This window comes from Lissotriton vulgaris, chromosome 4_1, assembly GCF_964263255.1.
Source record: "Lissotriton vulgaris chromosome 4_1, aLisVul1.2, whole genome shotgun sequence".
NCBI lineage: Eukaryota > Metazoa > Chordata > Amphibia > Caudata > Salamandridae > Lissotriton > Lissotriton vulgaris.
In genome coordinates, this window is record NC_141691.1 from 381738 (window position 1) to 400795 (window position 19058).

A 19058-nucleotide genomic window follows, 5' to 3' on the forward strand; every position below is an offset into this window, starting at 1 on the left:
AATTAGAATGCGAGTTCAGGACCTCGATAGTCAGATGTCAGTGGTACAAGAAGAAACAACGCACTTTGATGTAAAAGATCGTTTGGCTGTTTTACAGGAACTGAATGAAACAAGAAAATCCTTAAGCAACATAAAGTTAAAGCAACAGCCAAGTACCACTGACGAGGCACCACCCGCATCAGCCCCAGCAAGGCCTGTCTGGATTCCAAAGATTGGGGATCTAGTCAGAGAAAAGATCGCGGTTAAGAAGGAATTTGGGCCTTCTTACAGAAAAGCAGTACCTGTCTTAGCAGTCACCGGAACAAGATCAGTTGTGCTACCGCCCCTTGCTGGTAAAAAGGAGAACAGAGTTGTGTCTATCGATCTGGTAAAACCACAAGCATGTGGCCTATAATCAACAGTAGGCCCAGTGGACTCCCAAGAAACAACAGAATACCCAAACTTGCAACAATCCAAGAGGTTCAAACTGAAAGACTAATCACATTCGATCAGCCTGCAGTGCACAATAAAGGACTATGCAATAATGCCATGGAACTCGTGCCTCTTGAAACACAGATTGAAACAGTTCATCAAGAAACAACACCAGTCTACAATGATGTGGCATCAGAAAGTGCTACAGAGAGACAGATTGAAAGAACAATCCCATCAATTGACAGAACTGCCTCTGGTTATTTCATCAACTTCGACAACTTCTCTGAAGATTTAAACGACCCCGAAGTGATGCCAGAAACAAAAAGACTTTTAAAGAAAAAGCAACGGAACTGTTTCATCAACTGAAGGAAATCTACCTTATTTCCCCTTGGCTAGAGTTCTGGTTCGGTCTAGGTGTATTTTTCCTCCTGCTTTGGCTCATCATGGTACTATGTTTGGGAAAATTCATTGAAGGAAAATATATTACAATGGACACAGCAAGTCAGAACATCAACCTAGTCCTGAAACCACACAGATCATCCCACGTGAAGAAAAGAGAACTGTCAACAGTAAATGTCACAGCAATTCCAATACCTGGTGGGGTAGTATGGGAGAAAACAGACTATGAGATCTATGGTCCGGTCGAAATCCTGAAGTATCCTCATCAACTAAAGGTTTCCTTAAGTGACTTTGTGACACCAAGTACATTCTCTGATGATTGGGACTTTAACAGTATTAATGACATGATGTCTGATTTAGTAATGTCAGCTAGATTCACAGATCTTGATTATTTACAAGGTTCATCTAGTTATGAGCAGTTATTCTGTTATACCCACTATGGGGATCATTACTTGCATAAATCTGCACAGCCTAGAAATGTTTTTATGTATAATCAATGGGAACATTGTTCTACACCACCTAAAAGCAGTTCTAAAGCATTTTTTGAGAAATTCAAATACTTCTCAGGGTTTAACACCAGTGATGCAGAAACGTTTTATTACAAACTGTTAGATAAAACGGGAATGAAAACAATGCTGACAAATTCTAAATTGATATATTCAGAAGCATTTTATGACAAAATGATGACATTTGGTTTTGATTATTGGAAAAATAATATTGAAACGAAAACAATTTGGGGTACAAAAGATTGGCAGGTGCAAGGCATTGAAGCACTATTTAGAACCTGCATGATACCAGAACAAATGTTGTTTTTAAATGACACAATACACCAAACATCTTGTCTTGGCCTAGCTAAGATCAAAGACCTTAAAACACCGTCTATTCCAAAGCCAATACCAGAAGATGCAACCGCTGATATTGAGTTAGACGTGTCACAAATTTTACATTTCAACAGAACAAATGCTGATTGGAAAAAGTGGTTAATCTGGCCTACAGACACAAATAGCTGTCAAGATAGATTCCTGAATAAAACACAGGGTTTAAAAATGACCAGATTAGACCCTAGATACTCCCAGAGACAACATCCAGGGATTATAACAACATACAGTGTAGGGAAACTCTGCCTTGAATGGCTAACTACGTCCACACTGGCTGAAATTAAGCAACACTTGTCTTTACTAAAAGATGGTGCTGATTTGCGCGATTTCATTCTTGGACCACGCAAACAGCGTCAAAAGCGTTTCATAGCGACCAGTATCTATGCTGCTTACAACGAGGCTTGGAAAGTAAAGCAAATTGAAACTGCTGAAAAAATACGAGAAATTGATCGTATTAATTTGGAGAAATCACTTTCTGTAGTAGACAATGGGTTAATGACTCTGTCTTCCAGAATATATTCGTTGGACAATATTGTATCCTCTGCCTTTGATGTGATAGACAGAGATTTGCTAATGTTACAACACGGCCAGTCTCAATTACGCTCTATTATAGAATTAGGCTGGACGATGCAAAATCTTCGTTCAGGCTATGTGCCTTGGCGTTTAATCAACACGACGTCATTATTTTCCAGTTTTAACCTTACTGATAAACAGATCAGTTTGGCACAGAAAGGAGCAGACTATACAATCCTGAGCATCGAAAAACTCGAGAGATTACCATTGACAATGTCAGAGAGTCCTGTCATTGAATGGATAATACACGGAATTATCACAATTCCGATAACAACTTTCCGATTTAAAAAGTGCCTTGAGCACATACCTGCTGGCCAGTATGAACAATTGAGTAAAGGATATGTAAAATCCGAATGGAAATTACCATACACTCATTCTTGCTATAGTGACAGTGACAAAAATGTATTTCTTAGTGGTGAAAATTGTAAACATTCACTAAGCGGTATACTTTTGTGTCAGGGTATTAATTTACACGGAGCATGTGATGGAAATTCAAACAACCTTTCATGCCACCAGCTAGTCACACCTGCAACTCAGATAGAGCCCTTCTTTATGCAACTTTCGAACGGGAGTTACATTCTTAGAACGGATCACAGATGTTGTGGCCTCACGCCAGGGAAAAGTTATCTAATAGAAGTAACGTCCATGGTCAAATGCTGTATGCAAGCATTGTTTCCGAGTGGGCCTCCAGACATAGTGACTCCCATCTGGCCTCGTCTGAATCTCTATTCTATACGAATTGATACATTAAGCAAAATGAAATCTGTACTTTTACAGACAACAGTGCCTATAACGTCATCTAAAGAGACGTATGATCTTCTAGTTGCAAGGACAGCTACTGAAGTTCATGACCTTTTATCAACAAATTGCCCCGTGCATTTCGTAGAAATGTTCAGACAACTCCTTAACATGTACAGTGCAACAAGCATCCCAGGCATATTTAAGACAGTCTTTACGGGACTGCTAACACCCTTCCAGGCAATTTTGGGAATCTTTCCTAATTTTGTGCACTCCATTTTTGGCGGCATACCATTATTTTTGGGACTCGTCGCAGGGATTCTATTTTTGACCCTCCTGCTTCGTTATGGCAAGCCTCGGCTCAGACATAGCTCCCATGGGAATGGAAGAGACAATCCTAGCAATGCGCTACCGGGACAGGATAACTAACGTCCTTGGATTGGCCAGGCTGGGAGATCTAAACATGACCTGGTTCCTTTCATTCAGACCGATATGGCAAAATTGCATTTTACCTGTGCTACGGTGTATGCTTTGCGGCGATGAATGCGTGTTGGACATCTGTCTTTCACTTCCATCAGCAGTACCAATGGACGTCGATACTTTGCTCAGTCCAATAACGGCTCACGCATTGTGTTGTCCCCAGCGGCTACCCATCCTGATGACGGCATTCGTGGAGACTCCTGTACTACAGCCAAGTGGTAACAGTGGAGCGAGTGACAAAAGCAACATCATCCAGGTACAACGTTCTGTGAGCATTGCTGGTCCTGCCTTCGATGACAGCAATCATTCTCACACCTGCCAAGTTACAGCGCTATCTAATTTGGTTGAACTATCACCTGAATTTGTAGACCAATTCTTTGAGAGCCTGTCTGATACGATGTTCTCACCCATAGAGAAACAATAACTTTTTGAGAAGCTTTCCGACACACAGCGTTCCCATGAACTCTGAACTCGGCCTTCGGTTTTGATCAACAAAAACTGCCAAGAGCTTTGGAAATCTATTTTCTTTGAATTGGACAATTTTTCTAATATTGACCTTTTTTTGGCACGAACAATTCTTTGCTTAACGTAAAAACTATTCTTAGAGAACAGAAGCTTCACACTTCTATTTCTAAACACATCTAGAGACATAACAACATTACACCAGCCTCTAGCACACATGTTATTACAATGCATTTTTATGTGAGGATTTATCTCGCTTTTCTTCTGTCAGAGATACTTCATGTGTAATTCCTTTTGCATAATCGTTCATTGATTCCATATGCAATAATTTTTTGAATGATTACTATGCTTTAAAAAACGTACAGTACCTAAAATTCATGTATTACAAGTACGCCTATTTCGAATGCATTTATGTATTTTGGGGTGGGCAATGTTACACATGCATCTAATTGCTTTAGTTTTAGTAATTTTGATGGACATTAACCCGTGGAGTGGGTGTTGCGTGTTTATCTAGGTTCCTGATCGATACTGTGACCTTATGCCCCTATTCGGCTATAAATCCATTTATTCCCTATATTGGCATAACCGTTCAAGTGCGATTTTCTGAAAAGTCATCTCTGGCCTCACACGAACAGAGCCACATTCCAGCATAGTTCCCTCTGCCACTTCCTTTGCGACCAATTAGTGCAATGACAGAGCAGTAGTCACTATCTGATATTCCTAGATAACACTCCGAGTTCTTCAACAAGATAAAAACTCAGCAAACCTGGAAATCCCCGCGTGCTATGTTTTGATTAGTAATAGAACTCTAATGAGCAACTGATAACTATCACTTCCTAGTGACATCTTTAATTGACGTCTTATGTCCAGCAAACTTGCGTCAAACCCGGCACCTGTCAGGTATAAATATTACCAACGTTGCCTTAAGCAATGCCTGTTGTACGAGCTACTGAAGCCAGCTGCCTGCACGACCCCGTGTTGGTAAATCTAGCACTCTGTCGCTGCAGCCTGCTATCCTGTGGTGGTGAAGCTGCTGATACCATTATCGCCGCTAAAGCGCGAACTATGGTGCAGTACGCTTAAGGAGCTGAACAGCCGTCCCTCTGCGAAGACATACAGCAGATTCCAGCTGCCCGCGGACGCTGTCCCCCCTCCTTCCTCGACGCGCTGAAGAGACCCGCTGCCTTTCTCGTGCAGAGAAATCCAGCCACGGCGTTTCCGGTTTACCCTCGCGGGTGACTGGGATATCGAGAGAGACCCCTGAAGGAGATACCAATCCTCCATCATTCTATTCAGAGGTATGGTGTTGACTAAACCCTTAGACGAGAATTCTTGAAACAAACCTTGGCAAAACCAACTTAACTTAAAGCTACTTACTTACTCCCCTTTCACGTGTTAGGCTTAGGTCAGGCACACTGGGGTAGGCTTAGTTAGAAGCACCAGTTGAGTATGTTAGCCTAATGTATATATGACTGTATATATGTTTTATTACTTTTAAACCATTGTATGGCTAAGAAACCATATCAATGCTTTTACAGTTCTATTTCGCAATACTTATCTTACTGTACGTACTTTTTATAATAACAATTATTGCAATTGTGGCAATACATTTCTCTTGTACGAGAAGAAAGACTGTTCAATAAATGTTAACCCTTTATTGACAAACGCCCGTCTCTCTATTCTCTACATCCCGTGAAAGTAAACTGCACTAGACTGACTGAGTGAAATACATGTCTATTGTTTCACACGACCCTAGAGATTGACTCTTGATCTGAGGAGCAAAGTTGTCATGTTGCACGGTTGTTGGAAAGCTGAATCCCTTCTTGTCTGTGCCAAGGAAGCTGATCACTTCCTATGCAGAGAAGAAAGTTTCCAGTGACCTCTGAGCTAGTTGGTAACACAACCCAATTAAGTTTAGCATAGTCAGTGGAGGCCTGGAATATCCGCAGTTCCACGTCGATACTACTGTTTATGTTATTCCAATGCGCAGGGCCTAGTGGGAAACTAGGAACTACACTACAAGGCTACCGGTTTTATCCCTGCCAGATTAAACTACTCCGAGGAGGCCGTACTGAGTATAGGAAAGGGGATAAGGGGCGGGCCTCAAAAAGATCCTCCACAGACCTCTGCTATCCTGGCCTGTGGCATGATTAATAATAGATCTCTGGTCAAACACCATCAGGAGGTGTCTGGATTGTTGGAAGATATGGACCTGGATGCTCTCTTTATCACAGAGACCTGAACCAGTGCTGACTCCTCTGTTGAGTTGGGCTTTGCTTGCCCTGAAGGGTACAAGATGTTTCATAAACTCAGGTCCCAGGGAAGAGGAGGGGGTCGGAGTCATATTTAAGGAGAGGTGGGCCTTTGCTCCCCTTCAGATCGATGAGTTCGTAGGGATAGAACTGCTGGGCTTCACCCTGCAGGAAACTAAAGGAAGGGTGCTAACCGGTATGGTTTGCTATAGGCCTCCAGGCATAGATACACAGTATCAGGCGTTGTTTGACATTATCACCGCCCTGGCCTTGAGCCACTCCAGACTGCTGCTCCTAGGTGATTTTAACCTATGGGACTATGGGACCCTAGGGAGTCATCTGAAGGACCTACAACATATATGTGAGAACTGCGGCCTTGATCAGCTGGTTTTGAAACCTACCCACTCAGGTGGACACTTGTTGGATCTTGTGTTTGCTAATCAGACTGAGACAGAGGTGACTGGCATACTACCCCAATGGTGGACTGACCACTCCCTAATCCACTTTAAGATCACTATATCCACTCATGTAAATAAAAATGCCTGTCCTGCAACCTACCTAATGGGAAGAGACTGATCCAAACTACCAAAAGATAAAACGGATCCTACCTTCACCAATCATACACCTTTTGCTCCGGGTAATTCGGTGGGTCAGAATTACCTTGCCTACTGTAATTATATCACTAATACCCTTGATAAACTTGTCCCCCTGAAAAAGATAAGGAATAGAGGGAAACCGTCAGCCCCCTGGTTCAGTGAGGAGCTGAAATTACTACGTAATCAGTGTAGACAGGCAGAAAGAAAGTGGCGAAGGCTCTATCTAGAGTCAGATAAGAGACTGCTAAAGATAGCGCAGAATAAATATAAAGGGGCCATCGTCAAATCAAAAGCTCTTTTTTATGCCACTTCTATACTTCAATCACCGAACAGCACAAAAACTCTCTTTAATATTATAAGGGACCTCTCCAACCCGGACTGCACGAGCAACAGGGTGGTTGCAACACAAAAGCTCTGTGACGAAATCTCTATCTTCTTTGAAGAAAAGATCGCCAACATCGTGGGGGGACTTGTTCAGGATAAAGCCAGCAGTCAGGACACTCTCCTTTTGACTATCGAGGAGGAACCATGGGCAGTATCATCTATTGAGAGTTTTCCACCTCTCACAGAAGAGCTCTTTAACAGCCTTGCTCTTAGTGTTCTTCTGGCTTCCCCTTAGACCCCCTTCCTCATAAGATCTGGAAGGAGTATGGGCCAGAGCTATTTCCCTGGATGCGACTGATCTGTTGCTAGTCACTGGAGGAAGGAGTAGTGCCGGTGATATGGAAGCAGGCAACGGTAACTCCCCTACTTCAGAAACCCTCACTGGACCCAACTATCCCAGCTCATTTTAGGCCTATATCCCTCCTGCCCTGCCCTATAAAAATCCTGGAAAAGGCTGTTGGTAGATCTTTGTCGAGCTATCTTGAAGATAACCGCCTACTGGATAAGGATCAGTTTGGGTTCCGCCCAGGCCATGGGACAGAGACTGCGTTGGCTACCATGCTGGACACACTGCGAATGCGAGCAGACAATGGTAATTCATCAATACTAGTTTTGTTGGATATGTCGGCCGCATTCGACATGGTAAGCCATGCAGTCCTGCTAGGCAAACTGGAGAAACTGGGGGTGAAGGGCAAAGCTTTGACATGGCTACAATCATACCTGTCAGGTAGACAACAGGTAGTGACCATGACTCCGTATGCTTCTCCTAAATCCCTGGTTCACCATGGAGTGCCACAGGGCTCGGCGATCAGCCCTATCCTTTTTAACATATATTTGCGGCCTTTGATCCCCATTATGAAATCTTATGGGATCGACCTGATCAATTAAGTTGACGACACCCAATCGGTGTTTTCCCTTGAAGGGAAACATGCAGTGTCTTCGGACACATTCTAGGAATGCATGTGTCGGGTTTCTGGTTGGCTCAATGCAAATTCCCTACAATTTAACGAGTGGAAAACAGAGATAGCCTACTGCTTGACTGCGAAATTGAATCAGCAGCCACAGCGTCAGCTTAGGCTCTCCCCGGGGGCTGATTTATGTGTCCCAGTTAAGATAGTGCGTAACCTGGGAGTACTGTTTGATGAAGATCTTCAAATGGTATCGCAAACTAACAAAACTATCAACGTCTGCTTTGGTCTGCTAAAAACACTTAGACAGATTCTCCCTCTTCTACCCGTCGAGACCAGGCCCCTGGTGGTAAGGAGTATATTCTTATGCAGACTGGATTACTTCAATTCCCTATATTTAGGTGCCCCCTCATATATCTTGCAGGGACTGCAGAGAGTCCAGACCTTCGCGGCCAAGCTGGCACTTAATAGACCACGTCGCTCCTCTACCTCAATGGCTCTGAGAGACCTCCATTGGCTGCCCGTGAGGGACAGAGTCACATTTAAATCACTGTGTATTGTCTATAGAGCACTGCACAGAGAGATTTACATGGTACAAGCCCACTAGGCCTCTTCGCTCCTCTAGTCTGAGTCTAGCAACAACTACTAGATTCAAGAGAGCCAGGATGGGAGGTAGGGCTTTTTGCACAGTAGCGTCCCGGCTGTGGAATGAGCTGCCCCAGAACATCAGGCAAACCGACTACCTGATAGGTTTTAGAAGGAGCCTAAAGACCGGGCTATTTGCCAACATCTGAGATTTCAGTACCCACTATTCAGCCCTGCCATCGGCCGGCTCCATCTGATCAGGTTCTCTCAAAAAGCGCCAGGATACCCGTAGGGTGGCAGTTGCGCTATACAAGAACTATATACAATACAATACAATACTTATATACAGGGCTTTAAGTTGGGAAAAAAAGAACTGGGGGTGCTCTAAAAGGGGTGTAGCTAATTTCTTAAATGGGTGTGGCCTATCTGAGTAGGGGCGTGGTCTAAATCAAGATAAATAGCATTGTGTGTTTAAGAAAATCATAAAGGATAATAAAATACGCAAAAAAGTATATTTATTAAGTATAAGCCATAAAATACCAAACACTTAAAAAAAAATTGTTATTTCCAAACTTAGGATTTAAAAACCATCTTCACTAAAGGATGTGTTAATAAATTCTGAGTAAAGGCAGAGGCGCAAGTAGAGCCTAATTTCCGGGAGGGGCTAAAAAAAATTCAGGGGGGGCTGAATCTTTAAGCAATAGTCAGAGTGGAGCTGCAGGGGCTCTTAGAATGGGTGAGACAACAACAATTCTTCATTAATATGCAAATGGTCACTTAAAGACCTCTGAAGTGCTCGGGTGCGGATGTGTGTGTGCCCGGGAAGCGTCTTATCCCGCGCTGCCACACATGACGGGAGGGGGGCTGAAGCCCTTTGAGTCCAATGGGTGTTGCGCGCCTGAGTTCAGGGATACCAGATTCCATATGTCTATCTTGCTGTTATGGGAAGATATGCAGGTAAACATGTCTCATAGAATTCCCCATGTTATCCTATGGGCAAGATAGCCTTTCAATAGTGAAAAACAAAATTGGCAGTATTTCGCTATCAAGACATGTTACCAACACTAGTAACACCAAACAAAAAACGGGACGTCTGCTCACCCTACCTTTGAGGCCCGAAAATAGAGCCCTCTAGAGCCCCCTTTCAAGGCCCTACAAAAAAAACTGGGGGGGCTTAGCCCCTCCACAGGTCCCCCCCACTTAAAGCCCTGCTTATATATGTATGTGGGCTCTGGAGATCAACCCTAGGACTTGTCTGCTTACACTTAGGGACTTTTTTTCTGTTCAACTGCCTCTATTTGGCATGTGGTTTTAATGCCTGCTGTGTTGTCTTGGGACTAGCTATTGCTAACGTCTGGTAGTTTCGTTGTCATTTGGTTGCAGGCTCTGTATTGAAGAATGATGTATTTATGGTTTTCATCCTAACTAAATTTGAATGTGGAATGTGGTCTTTGAAGGACACGCTGTATCCCAGCGCCAGCAGCTGCTGTCTGAATGGGGGAGCTGCTGGCCTGTGTGTCATTAGGGAGCTGCTGGCCTGTGTGCCATTAGGGAGCTGCTGGCCTATGTGTCATAACGGAGCTGCTGGCCTGTGTGTCATAAGGGAGCTGCTGGCCTGTGTGTCATAAAGGAGCTGCTAGCATGTGTGTCATAAGGGAGCTGCTAGCCTGTGTGTCATAAGGGAGCTGCTAGCCTGTGTGTCATTAGGGAGCTGCTGGCCTGAGTGTCATAAGGGAGCTGCTGGCCTGTTTGTCATAAGGGAGCTGCTGGCCTGTGTGTCATTAGGGAGCTGCTGGCCTGAGTGTCATAAGGGAGCTGCTGGCCTGTTTGTCATGAGGGAGCTGCTGGCCTGTGTATCATTAGGGGGCTGTTGGCCTGTGTGTCATTAGGGAGCTGCTGGCCTGTGTGTCATTAGGGAGCTGCCGGCCTGTGTGTCATAAGGGAGCTGCTAGCCTGTGTGTCATAACGGAGCTGCTGGCCTGTGTGTCATAACGGAGCTGCTGGCCTGTGTGTCATAAGGGAGCTGCTGGCCTGTTTGTCATAAGGGAGCTGCTGGCCTGTGTGTCATAAGGGAGCTGCTGGCCTGTGTGTCATAAGGGAGCTGCTGGCCTGTGTGTCATAAGGGAGCTGCTGGCCTGTGTGTCATAAGGGAGCTGCTGGCCTGTGTGTCATAAGGGAGCTGCTAGCCTGTGTGTCATTAGGGAGCTGCTGGCCTGTGTTTCATTAGGGAGCTGCTGGCCTGTGTGTCATTAGGGAGCTGCTGGCCTGTGTGTGCTGCTGGCCTGTGTGTCATTAAGGGAGCTGCTGGCCTGGGTGTCATTAGGGAGCTGCTGGCCTGTGTGTCATTAGGGAGCTGCTGGCCTGTGTGTCATAACGGAGCTGCTGGCCTGTGTGTCATAACGGAGCTGCTGGCCTGTGTGTCATAACGGAGCTGCTGGCCTGTGTGTCATAAGGGAGCTGCTGGCCTGTGTGTCATAAGGGAGCTGCTAGCCTGTGTGTCATTAGGAGCTGCTGGCCTGTGTGTCATTAGGGAGCTGCTGGCCTGTGTGTCATAACGGAGCTGCTGGCCTGTGTGTCATTAGGGAGCTGCTGGCCTGTGTGTCATTAGGGAGCTGCTAGCCTGTGTGTCATTAGGGAGCTGCTGGCCTGTGTGTCATTAGGGAGCTGCTGGCCTGTGTGTCATAACGGAGCTGCTGGCCTGTGTGTCATAACGGAGCTGCTGGCCTGTGTGTCATAACGGAGCTGCTGGCCTGTGTGTCATAAGGGAGCTGCTGGCCTGTGTGTCATTAGGGAGCTGCTGGCCTGTGTGTCATAAGGGAGCTGCTGGCCTGTGTGTCATAAGGGAGCTGCTGGCCTGTGTGTCATAAGGGAGCTGCTAGCCTGTGTGTCATTAGGGAGCTGCTGGCCTGTGTGTCATTAGGGAGCTGCTGGCCTGTGTGTCATAAGGGAGCTGCTGGCCTGTGTGTCATTAGGGAGCTGCTGGCCTGTGTGTCATAAGGGAGCTGCTGGCCAGTGTGTCATAACAGAGCTGCTGGCCTGTGTGTCATTAGGAAGCTGCTAGCCTGTCTGTCATAAGGGAGCTGCTGGCCTGTGTGTCATTAGGGAGCTGCTGGCCTGGTGTGCACCTGTTACAACGCATTTTTTACAACGCACTACTGTTACAACGCATCCATTACAGCGCGGATACTGTTACAACTCATGTTTTTACAACGCATTTTTTTACAACGCAGGTACCTTTACAACGCATACCATTACAACGTAAGTATTGGTAAGTATATAGTTATTTTTTAAATGTTATATGTTTGGGGAAAAGGGGTATTTTTAGGGGTTAGGGTCAGTTTTGGGTTTTAGGGTAAAGGGGTATTTTTAGGGTTCAGGGTCAGTTTTCAGTTTTTGGGTAAAGGGGTATTTTTAGGGTTCAGGGTCAGTTTTCAGTTTTTGGGTAAAGGGGTATTTTTAGGGTTCAGGGTCAGTTTTCAGTTTTTGGGTAAAGGGGTATTTTTAGGGTTCAGGGTCAGTTTTCAGTTTTTGGGTAAAGGGGTATTTTTAGGGTTCAGGGTCAGTTTTTAGTTTTTGGGTAAAGGGGTGTTTTTAGGGTTCAGGGTCAGTTTTCAGTTTTTGGGTAAAGGGGTATTTTTAGGGTTCAGGGTCAGTTTTCAGTTTTTGGGTAAAGGGGTATTTTTAGGGTTCAGGGTCAGTTTTTAGTTTTTGGGTAAAGGGGTATTTTTAGGGTTCAGGGTCAGTTTTCAGTTTTTGGGTAAAGGGGTATTTTTAGGGTTCAGGGTCAGTTTTTAGTTTTTGGGTAAAGGGGTATTTTTAGGGTTCAGGGTCAGTTTTTAGTTTTTGGGTAAAGGGGTATTTTTAGGGTTCAGGGTCAGTTTTCAGTTTTTGGGTAAAGGGGTATTTTTAGGGTTCAGGGTCAGTTTTTAGTTTTTGGGTAAAGGGGTATTTTTAGGGTTCAGGGTCAGTTTTCAGTTTTTGGGGTACAGGGTAAAAATAAATTAAATTTAATTTTAAATTAAATTATTTAATAGTAAATAAATTAAATTAAATTACATTGCATTATTTTTGGGGTTGAGGGTCAGTTTTGAGTTTTTGGGGTACAGGGGTACAGGCTAAAAGTAAAGTTATATTTTTTTTAATTTTCAATAATTAATTTAAATAATATTTCATAAAATTACTTTAATTTATTTTTGGGGTTTAGGGTCAGTTTTCAGTTTCTGGGGTACAGGGGTACATGGTAAAAATAAAGTAATATTAATTTAAATTTAAAATAATTAACGGAAATTAAATTATTTAAAATTACATTAAATTATATTTTTAAAATTAAGTTACTATTATATTATTAATATTAATATATACTTACCAATACTTACGTTGTAATGGTCTGCGTTGTAAAGGTACCTGCGTTGTAAAAAAATGCGTTGTAAATACATGCGTTGTTACAGTATCCGCGTTGTAAAAACTGTGTTGTAACGGTATGCGGAGTAAAAGTCCGCGTTGTAACATCATATATCCTGCTGGCCTGTGTGTCATTAGGGAGCTGCTGGCCTGTGTGTCATAACGGAGCTGCTGGCCTGTGTGTCATAACGGAGCTGCTGGCCTGTGTGTCATAACGGAGCTGCTGGCCTGTGTGTCATAAGGGAGCTGCTGGCCTGTGTGTCATTAGGGAGCTGCTGGCCTGTGTATCATAACGGAGCTGCTGGCCTGTGTGTCATAAGGGAGCTGCTGGCCTGTGTGTCATAAGGGAGCTGTTGGCCTGTGTGTCATTAGGGAGCTGCTGGCCTGTGTGTCATAAGGGAGCTGCTGGCCTGTGTGTCATTAGGGAGCTGCTGGCCTGTGTGTCATAACGGAGCTGCTAGCCTGTGTGTCATTAGGGAGCTGCTGGCCTGTGTGTCATAAGGGAGCTGCTGGCCTGTGTGTCATAAGGGAGCTGCTGGCCTGTGTGTCATTAGGGAGCTGCTGGCCTGTGTGTCATAAGGGAGCTGCTGGCCTGTGTGTCATAACAGAGCTGCTGGCCTGTGTGTCATTAGGGAGCTGCTAGCCTGTCTGTCATAAGGGAGCTGCTGGCCTGTGTGTCATTAGGGAGCTGCTGGCCTGTGTGTCATTAGGGAGCTGCTGGCCTGTGTGTCATAACGGAGCTGCTGGCCTGTGTGTCATAAGGGAGCTGCTGGCCTGTTTGTCATAAGGGAGCTGCTGGCCTGTGTGTCATAAGGGAGCTGCTGGCCTGTGTGTCATAAGGGAGCTGCTGGCCTGTGTGTCATTAGGGAGCTGCTGGCCTGTGTGTCATTAGGGAGCTGCTGGCCTGTGTGTCATAACGGAGCTGCTGGCCTGTATGTCATTAGGGAGCTGCTAGCCTGTCTGTCATAAGGGAGCTGCTGGCCTGTGTGTCATTAGGGAGCTGCTGGCCTGTGTGTCATTAGAGAGCTGCTGGCCTGTGTGTCATAACGGAGCTGCTGGCCTGTGTGTCATAAGGGAGCTGCTGGCCTGTGTGTCATAAGGGAGCTGCTGGCCTGTGTGTCATAAGGGAGCTGCTGGCCTGTGTGTCATTAGGGAGCTGCTGGCCTGTGTGTCATTAGGGAGCTGCTGGCCTGTGTGTCATAACGGAGCTGCTGGCCTGTGTGTCATAGGGGAGCTGCTGGCCTGTGTGTCATAGGGGAGCTGGTGGCCTGTGTGTCATAACGGAGCTGCTGGCCTGTGTGTCATAACGGAGCTGCTGGCCTGTGTGTCATTAGGGAGCTGCTGGCCTGTGTGTCATAACGGAGCTGCTGGCCTGTGTGTCATAGGGGAGCTGCTGGCCTGTGTGTCATAGGGGAGCTGCTGGCCTGTGTGTCATAAGGGAGCTGCTGGCCTGTGTGTCATAGGGGAGCTGCTGGCCTGTGTGTCATAAGGGAGCTGCTGGCCTGTGTGTCATTAGGGAGCTGCTGGCCTGTGTGTCATAACGGAGCTGCTGGCCTGTGTGTCATAAGGGAGCTGCTGGCCTGTGTGTCATTAGGGAGCTGCTGGCCTGTGTGTCATAACGCAGCTGCTGGCCTGTGTGTCATAACGGAGCTGCTGGCCTGTGTGTCATTAGGGAGCTGCTGGCCTGTTTGTCATAAGGCTGTGCTTAAACTACTGTTCACATCTCACATTTCTCTGATGGATTCATCAGTGGCGACGAGGATGCTAAAGTGAGTATTGGGAAATGTAGGATTGTAGTGAGGGGTGTGCAATATTTAGGCTACTCCCTTTACCACTGACAACATTAAGCACAAATTGAAGTTGGTGACAGCAAATGAAGAAACAATGTGTTTCCAAAATAAGGCACAGCTGCACTTCTTTTGGGGCTGGGGAAGTATTATGCTAGGCTTTTCTACCATGTATTACAAGCATTTGCAATGCATTAGGTCTCGCATTTACACAACTTTAAAATATTGGCATTGTAAATGTCAGTCATTTATTTATGTTTTAAAAAGTAAACCATACATAAAAGGCATTGAGATTTACAATGCAAACAGCTCAAACTCGCGTAAATGCGAGGCCTATTGCATTGCAAATGCTTGTTTTAAATAAAGGTCTATAACATGACATATGAAATCACCCTTGCCAGGTCTGCAGCGCGTCCATTCCTGGCTTTTCGTTGCATTGTGGGATTTGTAGTTCAGTGTTTATACCAGGGTGTCAGAAGCAGAAGCAATAGAGGGCACAGGAGGGGGGGACCTGGAGCTTTCTTCTCATTTGAGTGACCGATTGATATCATTTGAAAGACTTCGAAGAGAGGAATTGTGAAATAGTAACTCTTCTATCTAACTTCAGTTCTGGTGCGCATGCTTGCCGTGTGCGTCTGATCTGCCGAGTTTGGCCTTTTGTTCTAAAATGGAAAATACACAGAGACTTACACTGAGACTTATCGTAAGGAACTATAAGTCCCAGAATGCAATGCAACTAAAATTTGACCCCGGGCTGCAGGGCATGGGATAGAGCGTCCTACTGGGAGGGAGGGCACTGACGGACAGACAGACGGACTGACAGCCGATGGTAACAATGAAAGCTCCGGGGCCTTCAGGCAGGCGTTGGACACCCTCCGGGGCTGGGCTACAAGTGGGTGGGCGTGGGCAGCCTGCTGCAGGTGCTCGGACCCGCTGGGCTAAGGGAAGTTCTCTTCCTGCTGGAGCCCTTGATCCTGGTCCCGGCGCCTCCTCCCTGAGCCCTTGATCTTGTGTCCCGGCGCCTCCTCCCTGAGCCTTTGATCTTGTGTCCCAGCGCCTCCTCTCTGAGCCTGTGATCCTAGGCCCGGCGCCTCCTCGTTGAACCTTTGATCTTTGGCCCCTGGTCTCGGCGCCTTCTCTCGGAGCCTTTGACCCTGGGCTCTTGGTCCCCGGTGAGGGATGGAGTTGCTGCATCAGTACCGGGAGATGTACGACTTCAGCAACCGGCTGAAGACCTTCGGGGACTGGCCCTTCGCCGAGAACTGCAGCTGCACCCCGGAAAACGTGAGTGCCTCGAGGCCTGCACCCCGACTCCTGGAGGGGGGTCCGGGCTGGAAGCTGGAGGGAGCTGAGGGGGGAGGACATGTTGGGGGAGCAGCGTACCACGTGTGCCGAGGGCACAACCTTGTCTGCCGTGGGCTGTCCTTTGCCAGTAAATGCATGCTGGGAGTTGTAGTCTTGCTTCGGTGCTCTGCGCGGAAAGGCTGGCAGCGCGGGGTGTAAAGTCCTGGTCGGCCCCATGTGAGCTCTTGGGGGTCTCCTGTGCACCACCTCGTGCTTCCGGCAAGCGGAAGCGGGGATCAGAAATACCAAACCCTTAGACGCCTATAAAGAAAGTCAAATTAAGTGATTGGGAATGTAAGTATTTAACATTTCCTCCTGTGCTGCTCCTGGTACCACTGAAGGGAGGGGGGGCAGGGGTGGGGGGATGAGCGCCAACAAAGTGAGTCCGACGAGCTGTGTCGAAAGGCAGGGGCGCGGGCAGGGCTTGAGTCGAGGTACCACGCGGGTGGACGGCGTCCCCCACTTATTTTACCAGGTGGACTCTGTCCCCCACTGCCCAACAGATGGAGCCGGTACCCGCGGCTACACCTGCGCGCGCTCAGCACTCGCCAAACCTCACCTCCTATTGTCAAGACCGGGCCAAAAGAGCTCTTTTAGCCACATGCGCCCCGTTTTGCGTGTGGATCAGACAGGCTTCTCTGGCAGGCCCAGTACGCCTGTCTGTGTCCTGCAGCGGACGCCTGTCTGTGTCCTGCAGCGGACGCCTGTCTGTGTCCTGCAGCGGGCGCCTGTCTGTGTCCTGCAGCGGGCGCCTGTCTGTGTCCTGCAGCGGGCGCCTGTCTGTGTCCTGCAGCGGGCGCCTGTCTGTGTCCTGCAGCGGGCGCCTGTCGGTGTCCTGCAGCGGGCGCCTGTCTGTTGGGGTCCGGCAGCCGGTGCTTGTCTGTCGGGGTCCGGCAGCCGGCGCTTGTCTGTCGGGGTCCTGCAGCCGGCGCCTGTCCGGGTCCTGCAGCGGGCGCCTGTCCGGGTCCTGCAGCGGGCGCCTGTCTGTGTCCCGCAGCGGGCGCTTGTCTGTCTGGGTCCTGCAGCGGGCGCTTGTCTGTCTGGGTCCTGCAGCGGGCGCTTGTCTGTCTGGGTCCTGCAGCGGGCGCTTGTCTGTCGGGGTCCTGCAGCGGGCGCTTGTCTGTCGGGGTCTTGCAGCGGGCGCTTGTCTGTCTGGGTCTTGCAGCGGGCGCTTGTCTGTCTGGGTCTTGCAGCGGGCGCTTGTCTGTCTGGGTCCTGCAGCGGGCGCTTGTCTGTCTGGGGTCCTGCAGCGGGCGCTTGTCTGTCTGGGGTCCTGCAGCGGGCGCTTGTCTGTCTGGGGTCCTGCAGCGGGCGCTTGTCTGTCTGGGGTCCTGCAGCGGGCGCTTGTCTGTCTGGGGTCCTGCAGCGGGCGCTTGTCTGTCTGGGGTCCTGCAGCGGGCGCTTGTCTGTCTGATGTCCGGCAGCCGGTGCTTGTCTGTCGGGGTCTGGCAGCCGGTGCTTGTCTGTCGGGGTCCGGCAGCCGGCGCTTGTCCGGGTCCTGCAGCGGGCGCTTGTCTGTGTCCTGTAGCGGGCGCATGTCTGTGTCCTGCAGCCGCTGCCTGTCCGGGTCCTGCAGCGGGCGCTTGTCCAGAGATTTAATGGAAGCTTGCTTCTGGCAAACAACTCTTTAGATACTATGGGACTGTGCTCAAAGCGGGGTGTGGTAAACACGGAAGTGCATGTTACAGTTAACGCTGCTGTTGATTGCCAACTAGTGCGAGGGTTATATGCTTGACTTTCATTTTATAAATAGCTCTGGCTGTGCGATTCTTCCTGTTCATTTAGCAGGAAGGAAGCCCAATGGACATTCATGTAGTCTAATCTGGATATCACAACGCCCCTCACCAAAACCCTCCACGAAAGGCAGCATGAGCTGGTGATTACCATTTATAGGTCTCGCGCCTAGCGGTGGAGTGCGAAGCACTACTCGCGCAGCACGAAACATTTAGTAGGTGAAAAACGGGGTTTCAGCACTGAGCTAGGAATCGCACATGCTCGTGCATGTGCTTTTCCTTTTGTCAAATGCGATTGGCCTTTGTGTGCGTCTTTTTATAAAAGACTGCATGAAATAGGCCAAAGGCAGGCACATTGCTCCGACCAAGGCCCATTGGTGTCTACTACGCGCACCAAAGGCCATGTGGTTTCAATTACTGTTCCCAGACACGGACGTGATAATTAAAAGCACATGCCTCGCCGTGGCACGTGCAGCACTCGTGGGATTGATCTGTTTTTGAATCCATTTCCCATGGAAGCAAGTCGGGCTTGCCTCTTCTCCATCGCCACCAGGTTCCGTTCAGCAGGCTCTCCGCGCCGTCAGGGTTCCGATGGGTCAGAGTGTGCCGGGACCTTCTAGTCATCAATCGGAGACCACATCAGCTCTACTCCAGGCCCCATAACTTGGCAGCAGCGTGGGCGACGCTGCACAGGGGGGGGGGAGGGGAGGAACTCCTTCACTTGCCTTGATCGTAGCACCCCTCCCTACTCTGCAACTTTGGTTGTGCCTTCTTAGGCCACCGCTGCTCGCTCTGCCAGCCACCGGAACCCATCACTAGGCCATGCATAGGCAGCCCTGGACTTTTCTCCCAGGACCCATCGGAGGTGGGGGACCCGGTCACTGGCATTGCCTCAGCAGTTGATCAGTTTCCCCAAAGCAGTCAGTCTATTGTGGGGAAGCTCACGGCTGATTCTCAGCTTGTTAACTGCTAGCACGTAGGTGACTGGCTCAGATCGGCTGCTGCTGCCATCCTAGGTCGGCTGCAACTCGGCCCCAGCTTGCCTTCGTTGTTATCTTTTGTTACTTGCAAATATCAGGGCCGGCCCGGTGATGCACTCACTGAAGCCAAACGGATATGGGCTGACT

General features: G+C 47.9%; 1 protein-coding gene across 1 annotated transcript in view; it reads left to right on the plus strand.

The window, feature by feature from the left end:
• The first annotated feature begins 15737 nt into the window (after positions 1–15737).
• LOC147718178 (baculoviral IAP repeat-containing protein 5.1-like) overlaps positions 15738–19058 on the plus strand; it is a 103648-nt gene continuing 100327 nt past the window's right edge. Inside the window, exon 1 of the mRNA XM_086966636.1 lies at positions 15738–16138. Within this exon, the coding sequence (XP_086822762.1) occupies positions 16034–16138 (105 nt within the window). The 5' untranslated portion in view covers positions 15738–16033. The remainder of the gene's footprint in view (positions 16139–19058) is intronic.